This window comes from Lissotriton vulgaris, chromosome 6, assembly GCF_964263255.1.
Source record: "Lissotriton vulgaris chromosome 6, aLisVul1.2, whole genome shotgun sequence".
NCBI classification, from domain to species: domain Eukaryota; kingdom Metazoa; phylum Chordata; class Amphibia; order Caudata; family Salamandridae; genus Lissotriton; species Lissotriton vulgaris.
Window position 1 is genome coordinate 12,691,152 of NC_141694.1, and position 12,397 is coordinate 12,703,548.

Sequence of the window (12,397 nt, forward strand, 5' to 3'; positions counted from 1 at the left end):
TCTTTGCCAAGCTGTCTTAGCGGCTGTTCCCTAAGCTATTCAATGGTGCTTTACCTATCCATCCTCAGCAGGTGTTCCTCTATCTATTAAATGATTCTTTACCTGTCTATTCTCAGAAGCTGTTCCTCAATACTTTGAGGGGCTATTACCTAGCTATCTTCAACAGGTGTTTCCAATCACTTGAATGGCCTCTTACCTACTTGCCTGCAGCAGCTGTTCCTCAATCCCTTAAATGGTTCATTACATGGCTATCTTCAGCAGCTGTTCCTCATCTTTTGAATTGTTCTTCTCTTAGCTGTCCTGAGCAGCTCTTCCTCAATCCATTTAATGGTACTTTATTGAGCTATCCTCTACGGTTCTTCCTCGATCATTTAGTGGTCTTTTTCTAGCTCTTCTCAGAAGCTTCCCCTCAGACTTGTGAATGGTTCTTCAACTAACTAACCTTAACAGCTGTTTCTCAATTCATTGAATGGTTCTTTACCTAGCTACCCTTAGCAGCAGTTCCCCAATCCATTCAATGGTTCTTTACTTAGCTGTCCTCAGTAGCTGTTCCTCTATCTATTCAATGGTTATTTACCTATCTATCCTCAGCAGGTGTTCCTCAATCCCTTGAATGGTTCTTACCTAGCTTTCCTCAGCAGCTGTTCCTCAATGCATTTGATTGTATTTTATCAGCTATCCTCTACAGTCCTTCCTTAATCATGCAATGGTCTTTTTCTAGCTATGCTCAAAGATGTCCCTCAGTTCTTGAATGGCTCATTAACTAGCTGCCCACAGCAGATGTTCCTCAAGCCCTTCAATGGTTCTTTACCTAGTCAAACCCAGCAACTGCCCCTCAATCCCTTTGATGTATTCTTTTACCTAGCTAGCCTCAGCAGCTGTTCCTCAAGCCCTTTGTTGGTTCTTTTCCTAGCTTCCTTAGCAACTGAACCCTCAATGGCATCATGGCCTCTTCACCCAACTATCCTTTCCAACTCACCCTCAGTTCCAACTTGAGTCCTTCTAAATTCTCTCCCAACCATTTCTCCTTACATTGAAGTGTAGCCTTTGATCCCTTTTTGACGTTTTACTGAATTCTGTTCAATCATTTCTTGCTCTTTAATGAATCTCTTCCTAATCACTATATAAACTGGTTACTGAGTTATTGTCACTAATCTCTTCCACCATATCTTTCTGTGAACTTTAACAGCCCAAAATGCTTTAGCCTTCTCCTTGACTCTTTTATCAAAGTATCTTTAGCTTTGTCTCCTTTGTCCCCTTTTTAAGTTCGCCTCATCAGTCCATTCTCCATCTCTTCATAGCTTAGTGTTAGAGGTCTATGTGTCAGTGAGCCCCCACCTCTCACTACCTTTTCACGGTAATGTAAGAATTCACTCTTATACATCCTTTAGATTTTGCCTAAACCCATTGTGTCCTGTTTCCATGCTGCCTATGAAGTAATTGCTCAATTTATCTTTCACCTTTTCCCAATGTTCACCTCACTCCTCCATTCTTTGCCCGTCCATAACACTTTAGTTCTGAATCTGTATTGATTCCCGGGCCATTGTTTATTCTCATGCACCAGTAGTCATTAGCTGGTCTAGATCCATTAATTAAGTCCTTCATCTGGAGAGCCGTCTGCGGAGAGCTTGCTCTTCACTCTACGGCACAAACGGTCTAGTTGTGCTGAGAGGAAAGACAAGTCCACTGCATCAGCTCACGTGCACCACACACAGAGAGATGGTTTAAAATCTGAAAATGTTTTACGCAGCCTTTTGTGTTTCCAAATTAAAGAGAACTGAGGGACAAGGTTATATGTGAACACCAGAACCCACAAGCTAATTTGAAAGAATGGGATTCCGTGCACCATGACATGTGTTTTTTAAAATATTCATGAGCAATAGTCTTTTGTTCTTTCCATTTCTACGACCACCTTTATGCAAAAGATCACTCACTCAACGTTGATTTAGAAAATTAGGCATTTCCCTTTATAGAACATAGAGCATCCAGAACCGGACGATCAGCCTTTGGATAGAACATAGACCACCTCAATGGATATAGATTCATACCCGGTTAGCTAAGCTTAATTGCTTGTATTTCTCATTAGACTACTAGGTGTACTTTATCCCTCCACGTAGGTTGCAGCCTCCCCCACCAAGACACCCTGTGTTGGTACCCACTCTTGGAATGACTAGCGTGACCATCCAACCAGTGACCCCTAGATGTGTCTATTGCTTTCAATCACCAGGACTGGCATCATGGCATGTCCTCGATCTGTGAGGTGTGCACCATGTCCCCATGAGCCATCCTTCCATTGCCCTCCGTGCATGGTATGCTGCATTTGCCAGGTCTGTGCATGAAGGCAGCCAGTTGGATTCATGCACGGTGACAGGAGAAATGCTGTCCATGGTGGGGCGGAACACCACCTGCTCTTCTCCAACTGCCTTGTCCCCAGCTCTTGACATTTCTGTATGAGGATTAGCAAGTATTAGCTTTGCCGCATGATTCCCTTGCCTGCTCTTTCTGTGGTTGCTAAAATTTTGTTTTCTGTGTTTGTTCTTCTTCTAGTTAAATGGCTCATTTAAATCGGGTGCCAGCAAAATCCTCTCTGGCTGGCAGATGCAGTGCCTCGCGTCAGTGATCAAGGACGACGCCAACATGAGCGGGGGAGGGGAGCAGGTGGACATCCTGCCGGTGAGCTACGTTGTGAAAGACCGGTGGAAAGTGGTGAGTATTTATGCTATTAACTTTTTACCAGAATCCACTGCTTGTTTTTGGGTCCATTACCGTACAACTGACCACCTTGCAAACTCCAGCTCACCCTAAACACTCCCTCTATTGCTCCCTCTGCCTATTACCACCAAGCTAAAGGTCTGATTTAGATCTTGGCGGACGGGTTACCCCGTAAATCTCAATATATCCTATGGGATTTATATTTCGAAACACAGGATATTCGTCACCGCTGTGACGGAGTAACTAGTCCGCCAAGATCCAAATCATGCCCTCAGCCTAGCGGTATTAAGATGCAGACCTATGATGTGGTCAGTAATGTCACTGATTGTCATTAATTATGACACCACACATGCTCTTTGTAGAGTCATATGAAGTCATATTTGTATATTAGTACAAAGGGCATTTCAAGGTCCCATACATTTGTAGGATTATCCCTCATTCTCTTCGAGTATCATAAAAATCTGGAGAAATCCAGTTGTGTACAGTATCGCTTTTGCCCTGAAGAAGTCCATCTCTTTGGACGAAACGTGTTGGCTGGTCTACCTTATATGTTGTTTGATACTCCTGATCAATAAAAGACGACTTGAAGAACAAATTCGGGATACAGATTGTATAATTGTCAATGTATTAATGTGTTGGTGCACCAATTGCTCTTTATGTGGAATATTTTGGGTCCAGTAGGACCGCACCTTGACAGTGGGTGCTTGGTTTGAGTGCACACATTTTGGTGTACATTTCCCCTTGTTCTAAAGTGACATATTGTTGACATTAGGTTAGGTGTGAGCGAGTATAGGGTTTCACTGTCAACATTTGTATGAACTTCTTTTAAACTTAGTTTTTGCTGTCAATGCTTTCATTGTTTTCAGATGTCTCATAGACTAGATTGTTTTTGAATAATACATTAATACACTAGGCAACATCTCAACATATATTTTCATTATTGGAACCCTCAGGAGGTTCTGCTCAAACTGCTGTACCTAGGATAGTCACGCATCAGTTGTATTGCGTCATGCATGCTCATTCAGGCAAAAAAATAATAATAAAATTATTTATAAAGCCCTCTTTACTTCTGATGAAATGTCCCAGCGCTGCAATCTCACGCTCCAGAAACCTAAACAGAACAGCATACTTGGAGGAGACCAGAATCAGATCAGCCTGAGGAACCCTGTTTCAGTTTTTTACAGAATGACGGTTCAGTTTGTTCCTGTCCGATATGAAGACGAAGAGAGTTCCACAGCTTGGCTGCCTGGAAACTGGAACAGCTGCCTCCAGTGCAAGCTCTCTTTATAGTAGGGGATATGGGCAGCAGTGTCCTGTCAGAGATAAATCCCTTGCGGGGGAGTAAAGCTTGAGAAAGGGGTGCAGATAGCAAATGTCCTTATTCATACAGACCCTGTAGCAGTTGCAGGGGGCCTTAAAGGAGATCTTTTTCTTCAAAGGTAACCAGTGCAGTTTTGCAAGTACAAAGCCCGTAGAGGCCCACCTAGGAAGATTCAGCCGCCAACGTGCTGCCGCGTTCTGCACACGCTGGAGTCTCATCAGTTGAGACTGTGAGATTCCCAAATACAAAACATTTCAGTAGTCCAGCCTGGATGTAACTGAGGCCTGGACCCTTGTTTTACTGGCAGATTCAGGAAGAAGACCAATGGCCAGATGCACAACAGTTTTTTGCGGTTGCAAACGGGAAATCAGAAAAATTGGTCTGCCCCATGTACAAACCGTATAATAGGGTTTGCTACTCGCTTTTAGGAAGGGGTGTGCCAAGGGTGTCTCTTCCTAATACCCACTAGCACTTCTATATACAACTGCATTTGTGGTCGCAAAACACTCGCACTTTACCACCTACTTCAAGTAGGTGGTAAGCTACTTGCAAACGGGAAGGGGTCCCATGGGGAACTCTTCCCCTTTGTGAATAGATGCAAAAGTATTTTTTAAGAGCAGGTAGTGGTCCCACAGACCACTGCCTACTCTTTAAAAAAATGCAACAGAAACATTTCATTTGTCTTTTTTAAATGCATCCCATTTTCCTTAAAGATGATAGAATTCAGTGGATAAACGGTCTCAAAGGCAGCACTGAGGTCCAACGTCAACAATGCTGAGGGTTCACTCATGTCAACGATAGCATGAACAGACCCAAATGCAAGCAATAGAGCAGACTCTGTGCTATGAAAGGGCGGAAGCCCGACTGAGTCCTGCGGAAAACTCCTTTGCCTTAATGAAAGCCAAGAGATGTGCCTTTACATATTTATCTGCTCCCTTTGAAAAGTATGGAAGCAGTGAAATAGACCTGTAGTTTTCAGGCTTAGTAGGGTCTAGTAGAGGTTTTTAAGAATTGGCACCTCCAACGTTTTGGAGCCTGACGTGCTCAAAAGAATTGGTATTTAGGTCACCAAGCACAGGTAACACTGCTACCATTGTACCATCCAGTATGGCCGGCGATGCGGGGTCAGAGAGAAAGCCCGACTCAACTACTGCCAACAGGGAAGACAGTTCCCCAGATCCAATGGGCTTAAAAAGTGACAACTCTGAATTATCGACCAGGAGTTTAGTCCACAAATTACAGCAGGAGGCATCTATGGAGGCTTCAGGAAAGGAAGAGTAGATAAATAACACTTAATCAAAGAAGAACTGGTGTAAGGTATTACAATATTTTGCAATTGAGAACATTTCTCAAGAGGAGTTCTGCACTGCCTCAATTTTCCAATTGTGAATATTGCGAAAGGTAATCCTGATCTGCCTATGGTATGCCTTCATTATGCAAGCATCTTCATTAAGCCTTTTCACAGCCCAACTCGCTACTAATCTATTTTGGACCATCTTTTGTGGCTTCGAGCCAAAAAAGAAGTACCTTTCTCCCTTGGGTTGTGTTTCCAGACATGTAGCAGGCGAGTCTTTCAAATTTCATCCTTTCTTGAGGCTCATTTGGAGGTTGGAGCTGTCAGGGGTTCTGCCCAGGACCCAGTTCAAGACCTCACACCCATTTCAGATAGGCTATCTCTTCTGGAACTTCAAGGCCTGGCTAGAGCATGAGGGGAGATGGTGATTGTGGCAGATTAGGGACATACACATTTTCTCTCCTTTTATCTGTGGGAACCACCGAAGGCTTACAGAAGAGGATGCTTCAGGTGTGGTGCTCCAACACGGGTTTCCGTCTCACATACACATTTGTCTTTTTGTGAAGAAGTGCAGGTGTTCTCACTGAGTTGGTTCTGTCTGGTTTGACTCATAGATCAAACTAAACAGAAGGTTTAGGAAACACTTCATGATCCATCATCTACTGAAATCTGTGAGTGATTGTAAAATACTTGCTATAACTCAGTCAAATAACACCCTGATAATGATCGACTTGAGTCATTAACACGCTGCTAGACAATCAAGCAAAAGGTTTGTGTGCCCCGCTGTGATTAAATATCAATGAGTTTGATGGGTACTATGGAGCAAGATTAGGTCATTAATGAAGTTTCAGTTCTACTTACTGGTTTGATGGCATTTACTGAGGGAAATTGTATCTCTACATGACCTAAGATGCTTTCATCTCTGAGTCCATGGTCTATAGGAACCGGCACAGCACCATAAGCCTAAGGGATATTCAGACACTTTCACATGTCCCCATGGCTAGACTAGCTATCTGAGCAATTCTTCAGATACTTTTTGAAAATGTCTACCTTCCCACCTTTCCAAATCCTTTCAAAAAGTCAATTTTAGAATCTCACACCCTGTGCTTTGAGCGTTCTGCCAGTAAAAGAACGTATATCCACCAGGTCAACAAATCCATCTTGGTAGCTCTGAAATCCCTACCTGGACAAGGTCCATAACTCTGGATTTTAGTGTCCTAGGCACTACCTTTAGACTTTCTTAAAGACCAAAGTTAGTGCCATGAATTTCTCTAGGTTCTGCCTCTAGTTGAGATATTCCTGTTGATCGGCCCAGCCATCCTGGTCTCAAGGACCATCCACCCCGGTCACCGTGCTTGGAGCCCTGTCGGTAAAGAGTGACTTCGCTCCCATGGAGCTCGCTAATCGCTCTGTGACCATCAGGAGGGTGCAGACATTGTTGTATCCAATCCTAGGCATATTTAAAGCAGCACTAAGTACAATATCCCCCTTTCCTTAAGACTGTGTGATGGTGGAGTCAGTCTTGGGCTGTTTATGAAGATCAGGTGGCATTTTCCAGTGCTAGAGGGGTCAACCCCATGTGGACTTCGGTATGAGGAGACTCTGCCCTGACCTCAGTCCATAGATCTCAACACAGATCCTAACACTAACCAGTAAGAGTTTACTGTCTTTCATTGTAAACTGAAAAACGTCTGAAAATGGCTTTTAAAGCAATCCTTATGTTGCTTCTCTCCAGCTCAAGAAGATTGGCGGTGGGGGATTCGGGGAGATCTATGAGGCAATGGACCTTCTGACGCGGGAGAACGTGGCCCTGAAAGTGGAGTCTGCGCAGCAGCCCAAGCAGGTTTTGAAGATGGAGGTGGCGGTGCTAAAGAAACTACAAGGTACGGGGCTGCTAAAAGTCTGTAAAAGTGTGCGGTGAGAGGAGTAGGCTCTTTGCGTAGAATGTAGTCCATTTCCCTGGGATACAAAATCAATTGTCCATAATGTAAACTCTTGCCTTAGCATGCAGTGTCTTTGTCTTGGATGTTGAAACCTTCACTATGACGTTGTACTCTTTACCTTAGAAGCAGACTGCAAGAAACTGGAGTATTAGTTAAAGGGGGTGAGACCCACTGCAAACATTAGCCCCTTCCACACGGGGCTAATTCCCCCAGGGTGCAGGGGTGGGGCTGCGCACGGCACTGTGGTACTCATGACGAGTCCAGCTCATCATGCTGCACAGTGGAGCTGTGCTCATGACGAGCTGGACTCGTCATGACTCCACCCACTCCTTTAGAATGCCCGCACAGGCGGGGAATTAGCCGCGCATGGGGGGCCGCGGCTGTCATGACGAGCTCAGCTCGTCATGAGCTCAGCTCCACTGTGCCTCATGACGAGCTGAGCTTGTCATAAGCATACAAAGGGTTAGTTACAGTTGTGGTCAGGGTGAACCAAACATTTTTTTAATAAACCTGCGCTCACCCCTGACAGCTGTGGCGCAGAACAGTCAGGTTTCACTTTAGAGACAATGTGTAAAGTATTTATGTAGTGCACAAACAGCAATAAAGTGAAAACACTCGAACAATGCCAATCCAATTTAGAAAAATAGGGAATATTTTAATAAATATAATGACTGCAAAATGACAAAAATCCGATAAGTAGAAACAGAGATATGAGTATTTAAAGATTGCACTAAAATTAGCACCAAAAAGCACTAAGGCCAACCATAGGTATCTAGGCGTGCTAGACTTGGTCAAGGACACAAGTTTAGGCCTACCGCTACGGACAGCCAGATGATTACACGGACCAGGTTTGTCCCAGTGGAAAGTTTACCTTCTTACTTAGAAGCTTTTATGACAGTAGAAAGTCTTCGGCGGTGCGAGGCAGCCGACTAGATCCAAGGAAGTGCTTGACAATAACTGGGAGATGCTACGCAAAGTCTCTGCAGAGATCGGAAGCTGCTTGATGTCAGGTCTGGTGAAACTGTTAATGAAAGCTGTCAGCATCGATGCTAGGATGCAGCTCGACTTCGAGTCTGGGGAAGCTGTCGATCTGGTGCGGCTCTGCGTTGCTCGCATGCTTCTTAGTGTCCAGTCAGTTGAAGCAGTTGATCGAGTGGTGCTTTTTATTTTTAGTTGAAGAGAAGATTTTATTTATAAAATAGAAAAAAATAACAATATAATAAAATACAAGATAAAATCAGGTTACACAGACTGCTAAGGTAATGAATAAACAAGGGAAAAGGAGGAAAGGAAAGGAAAAAGGTAAATGACAAGCATATAAATGTAGACTAACATAATCACTTATACAATAACTATTCTAAAAACATAGAGCAAGAAATTAATTCAAGATTAAGTAACACTTGACATGAAATACATATTCAAAATTGAGTGATACTGACATGAAATACATATTCATGGGGGTTTACTTACTTTTTCAAGTCGAGGATTATGAAAACATGTTATATTTGCAGATATATCCAAAACATTAGTTATGGGTGACCAAAGAAAATCTCGCTTAATAGCAAGGGTAACTGGATAAACATATGCTCTATCCAATCTGTGACTGTAGCAGACACCATACCACCAAGCTTGGTAGGAAACCATTGTAGAATCCTTCCAGGGTTTGGTAATTTGTTGGAAAGCAACTGCAAGAAGCAAATCTATTATATAAAAATTATGAGAATATGATGTTCAATCTTCAGAGACACTACCCAGGAAAATATTGACAAACGTAAAAGGGATTTGTGTGTGAAAAATATCATTAATTTATCGCCAGACTTGTGTCCAAAATGAGGGGAGTCAACTAACCTATGTTTAAATCTACTGGAGATGAAAGAGGAGTAAACATAAGTCTATTGCAAATAAAAAAATGTTTGGGTAGTATTTGCTGTTCAAGAAGATTTTTTTTATTTTAGTTCAAATCCTATTTCAAACAGAGATAGAAAGGAAATTTGAAGATTAGATTCCCAAGAAAGTTCCACCTCTATTTTATATCGAGTAACTGAAAAGGAGTTTGAATGTTTATATATTTGCGATGCAGAGGGAGAAAGAGTCAGACCCGAAAGAATACTAGGAGTTGAAGAGGGGGGAGCAGGAGTAGGCGAAAGGTAATTATAAGTTGATTGAACAATCTAAATTAGAGATGTATATTTGGGTGAATAAGAAAAGGTTGAGAAAAATTTGTTTGAGCAACGATAAAAGGTATGCAAGTATCACTTTGAAAAAGTTGATGAACCCAACAAAGTCCTTTACCATGCCAGTCCTTCCAAAAAATGATTTTATTTTTAATTTTAAGATATTTGTTGTACCATATTGAAGATTGCAAAAATGGATCTTTAACATTGTGATAAGCAATAAAAACAGGGTGAAGAAGTTTACATGTATTGGTAAAAATAGGAAGGGAAAGTGACTGAGGTCTATGCATTAAGGATACAAATTCTAGAAAGGAAAACGGCTGAATAAAAGATTTTTTGATAATAGTCCATAATGGTAAATGAGCATTGTTTGAGGGAAAATGCTGTATGATAGGTTTGAAAATCCAGAAAATTAACTCCCCCTAAATATTTAGGCCGTTTGAGTTTATGGAGAGTCATGCAGCACTTTTGCTTATTCAAAAGGAATTTGGATAAAATAAAGTAAAGAATCTTATAGTGAGATGTTTAAATATTTATAGGAATATTAGAAAGATAAAGTATTATAGGAACTAGCATCATCTTAATTGCATCAAGGCGACCCGACCAATATAAAAATAGGGAATTCTATCTGGACATAAAAGACCTAAATGTTGTCTGTAACACTTTCAAATTGAGTAACATAGATTACTTGATAGAAGGCTTAAACCATAAACCCAGATATTTGATTTGATTTCCAACGAAAACGAGAAGAAATATAATCGGCAGAAAATCATAATCTATTCAACAGAAGAATTTCACACTTACCAGCATTTAATATATATCCTGACACAGAAGCAAAGATATTTACCTTGGATACAAAAGCTGGTAAGGAGGTCTGTGTTTGTGAAAGAAAGAGCAAAATATCATCCGCATAAACGGAAAGCTGTAATTGACTAGCACCATACTGAAAACCTGTAATCTGGGGATTTAGAGGAATTTTAATTAGGAAGAGTTCAAGAGCAAGAACATAAGAGGGGAGAGAGGGGACAACCTTATTTATCACCATGATATAAAGAAAAAGATGGCGATATAAGATCGGTAGTCAAGATAGAAGAGGCAGGAGATGAAAATAACAAAGAAACATAATTAATAAATGTGGCACCAAACCACGATAGAGTACAAAAGATAAAAGGCCAACCAGCACGATGAAACGCCTTTTCAGCATCTAATGAGATAGCTGCAAAAGAGTTCTTATAAGATTTGGATTTGGTAAGTACATTGAAAAATTGTAAAGTGTTGTCTGAAATATGTCACCCCTTAATAAAACAACATGGTTCCCGACCAATCAAATGAGGTAATACAGATTGTAAACGTAGGGCCCAAAATGTTCTAAAAAATGGTGTAATCTAAATTGATTAAAGAAATGGGTCTATAATTGCATTCTTGGGAATCCTTGGGAAGGAGACATATCAAAGTATCTTGAAAAGAACCACCAGATTGTTGAGAAGAAATAAAAAAGAGAAAAAGCTGATGTCGTTTAGGAATAAGAAATTTAGAGAAAAGAACATAAAATAAAATAGTAAAACTATCAGGTCCCGGTGCTTCACCATGTAAATACTACGAATAACAGTAAAAATGTCATGGCTTCGAATATCATCATCTAATGCTGAAAAAAGTTGTTAGAGGAGGAGGAGTAACAGAAGATAAACCTTGGAGAATATCTTCTTGAAGTACAGAAGAATCTGGAGCATATCGAGTCTGAAAAAGCGGTGTAAATTCTGATATATCTTCTTTTTTCTATACTATACGATTGGTAGAAGTGAGGATAGAATCAATTTTGGTAAGCTCTTTTTTCACTTTGAGGTAATTAGCCAGAAGCTTCCCAGCCTTATTTTTACCTCCAAAATATTTAGCAGAGGCTTTAAGTAAAAACGAGTTGGTGTTTTCCGTGGATAATTTATTGAACTCAAATTTGGATTTGATAAGCTCTTTGAGACAAGTCTTTGAGTTTGTGTGATAGTAGGAATGTTCTAATTGCTTAATACGGGCCATAAGTAACTTAAAACTACATTGAGAAGCTTTCTTTCATTGAGATACAAAAAAAAATAAAGCTCCTGGTGGCAGCCTTAAAAGTGTCCCATATAATCTGAGGTGACATGGATGGGCTCTCATTTTCAAGAAAAAAAGTAGTAGCAAAAAATTCTAACTTTGAGTAGAATTGCAATCCAAAAAAAGAGAGTTATTGAATCTCCACCTTCTAGTACCTTGAGTACGTGGAAAAAGATCCAAGTCTAAAGTAATGGAGGCATGGTCCGAAATCAGTATGGAACCACTATCTGAATGAGTAGTATGTTGTGCAAGTGATTTAGTAAGAAACAAATAATCCAAACGGGATTGGGAAGAATGTACAGGGAAAAAGAAAGTATATTCTAAAAGTGTAGGATTACATAATCTCCACGCATCCACTAGCGACTGTTGCTGAATAGTAGCTGTAAACTGAGAATGAATGTGGGAGGGAATGAATTTGGATTGAGAATTACGGTCTATAATGGGGTCAAAAACCATGTTAAAATCGCCACCAACTATTAAATAATCATCTTGATAGGACATCAATTTAGATAATATTGTGGGCGAAAAAGTAGTGTCTGGAGCAGTAGGCGCCTAAAGATTAAAAATAGTAATGGGGATTCTGTTAACCAGCAAAGAAGCAGAAACCCATCTACCCATTGCTTCAGCATCCTGTGTAAGGACCTGAAGGTCAAGATGCTTGTGACATAAAATGGCTACTCCATTACGTTTTCCCGTACCTAGAGAAGCAAAAACATGACTAACCCACTGTCTTAAGTTTAGATATTTCCTTGTCCAAAATATGAATTTCTTGCATTAAAGCGATGCCACAATTCAAATTAGACATATGAGTCCATACCCTCTGGCGTTTTATATCAGAGCCTAAACCCTTAACATTCCAAGAGAT

At 40.9% G+C, this 12,397-nt stretch overlaps 1 protein-coding gene across 2 annotated transcripts in view; it reads left to right on the forward strand.

The window, feature by feature from the left end:
- The first annotated feature begins 2,551 nt into the window (after window positions 1-2,551).
- The window catches only part of TTBK1 (tau tubulin kinase 1), a 279,484-nt gene continuing 269,638 nt past the window's right edge, over window positions 2,552-12,397 (forward strand). For both annotated transcript variants that reach the window (XM_086925839.1, XM_086925840.1), the window contains exons 1-2: window positions 2,552-2,706; window positions 7,063-7,210. In XM_086925839.1, the coding sequence (XP_086781965.1) occupies window positions 2,599-2,706; window positions 7,063-7,210 (256 nt within the window). In that variant the 5' untranslated portion in view covers window positions 2,552-2,598. The remainder of the gene's footprint in view (window positions 2,707-7,062; window positions 7,211-12,397) is intronic.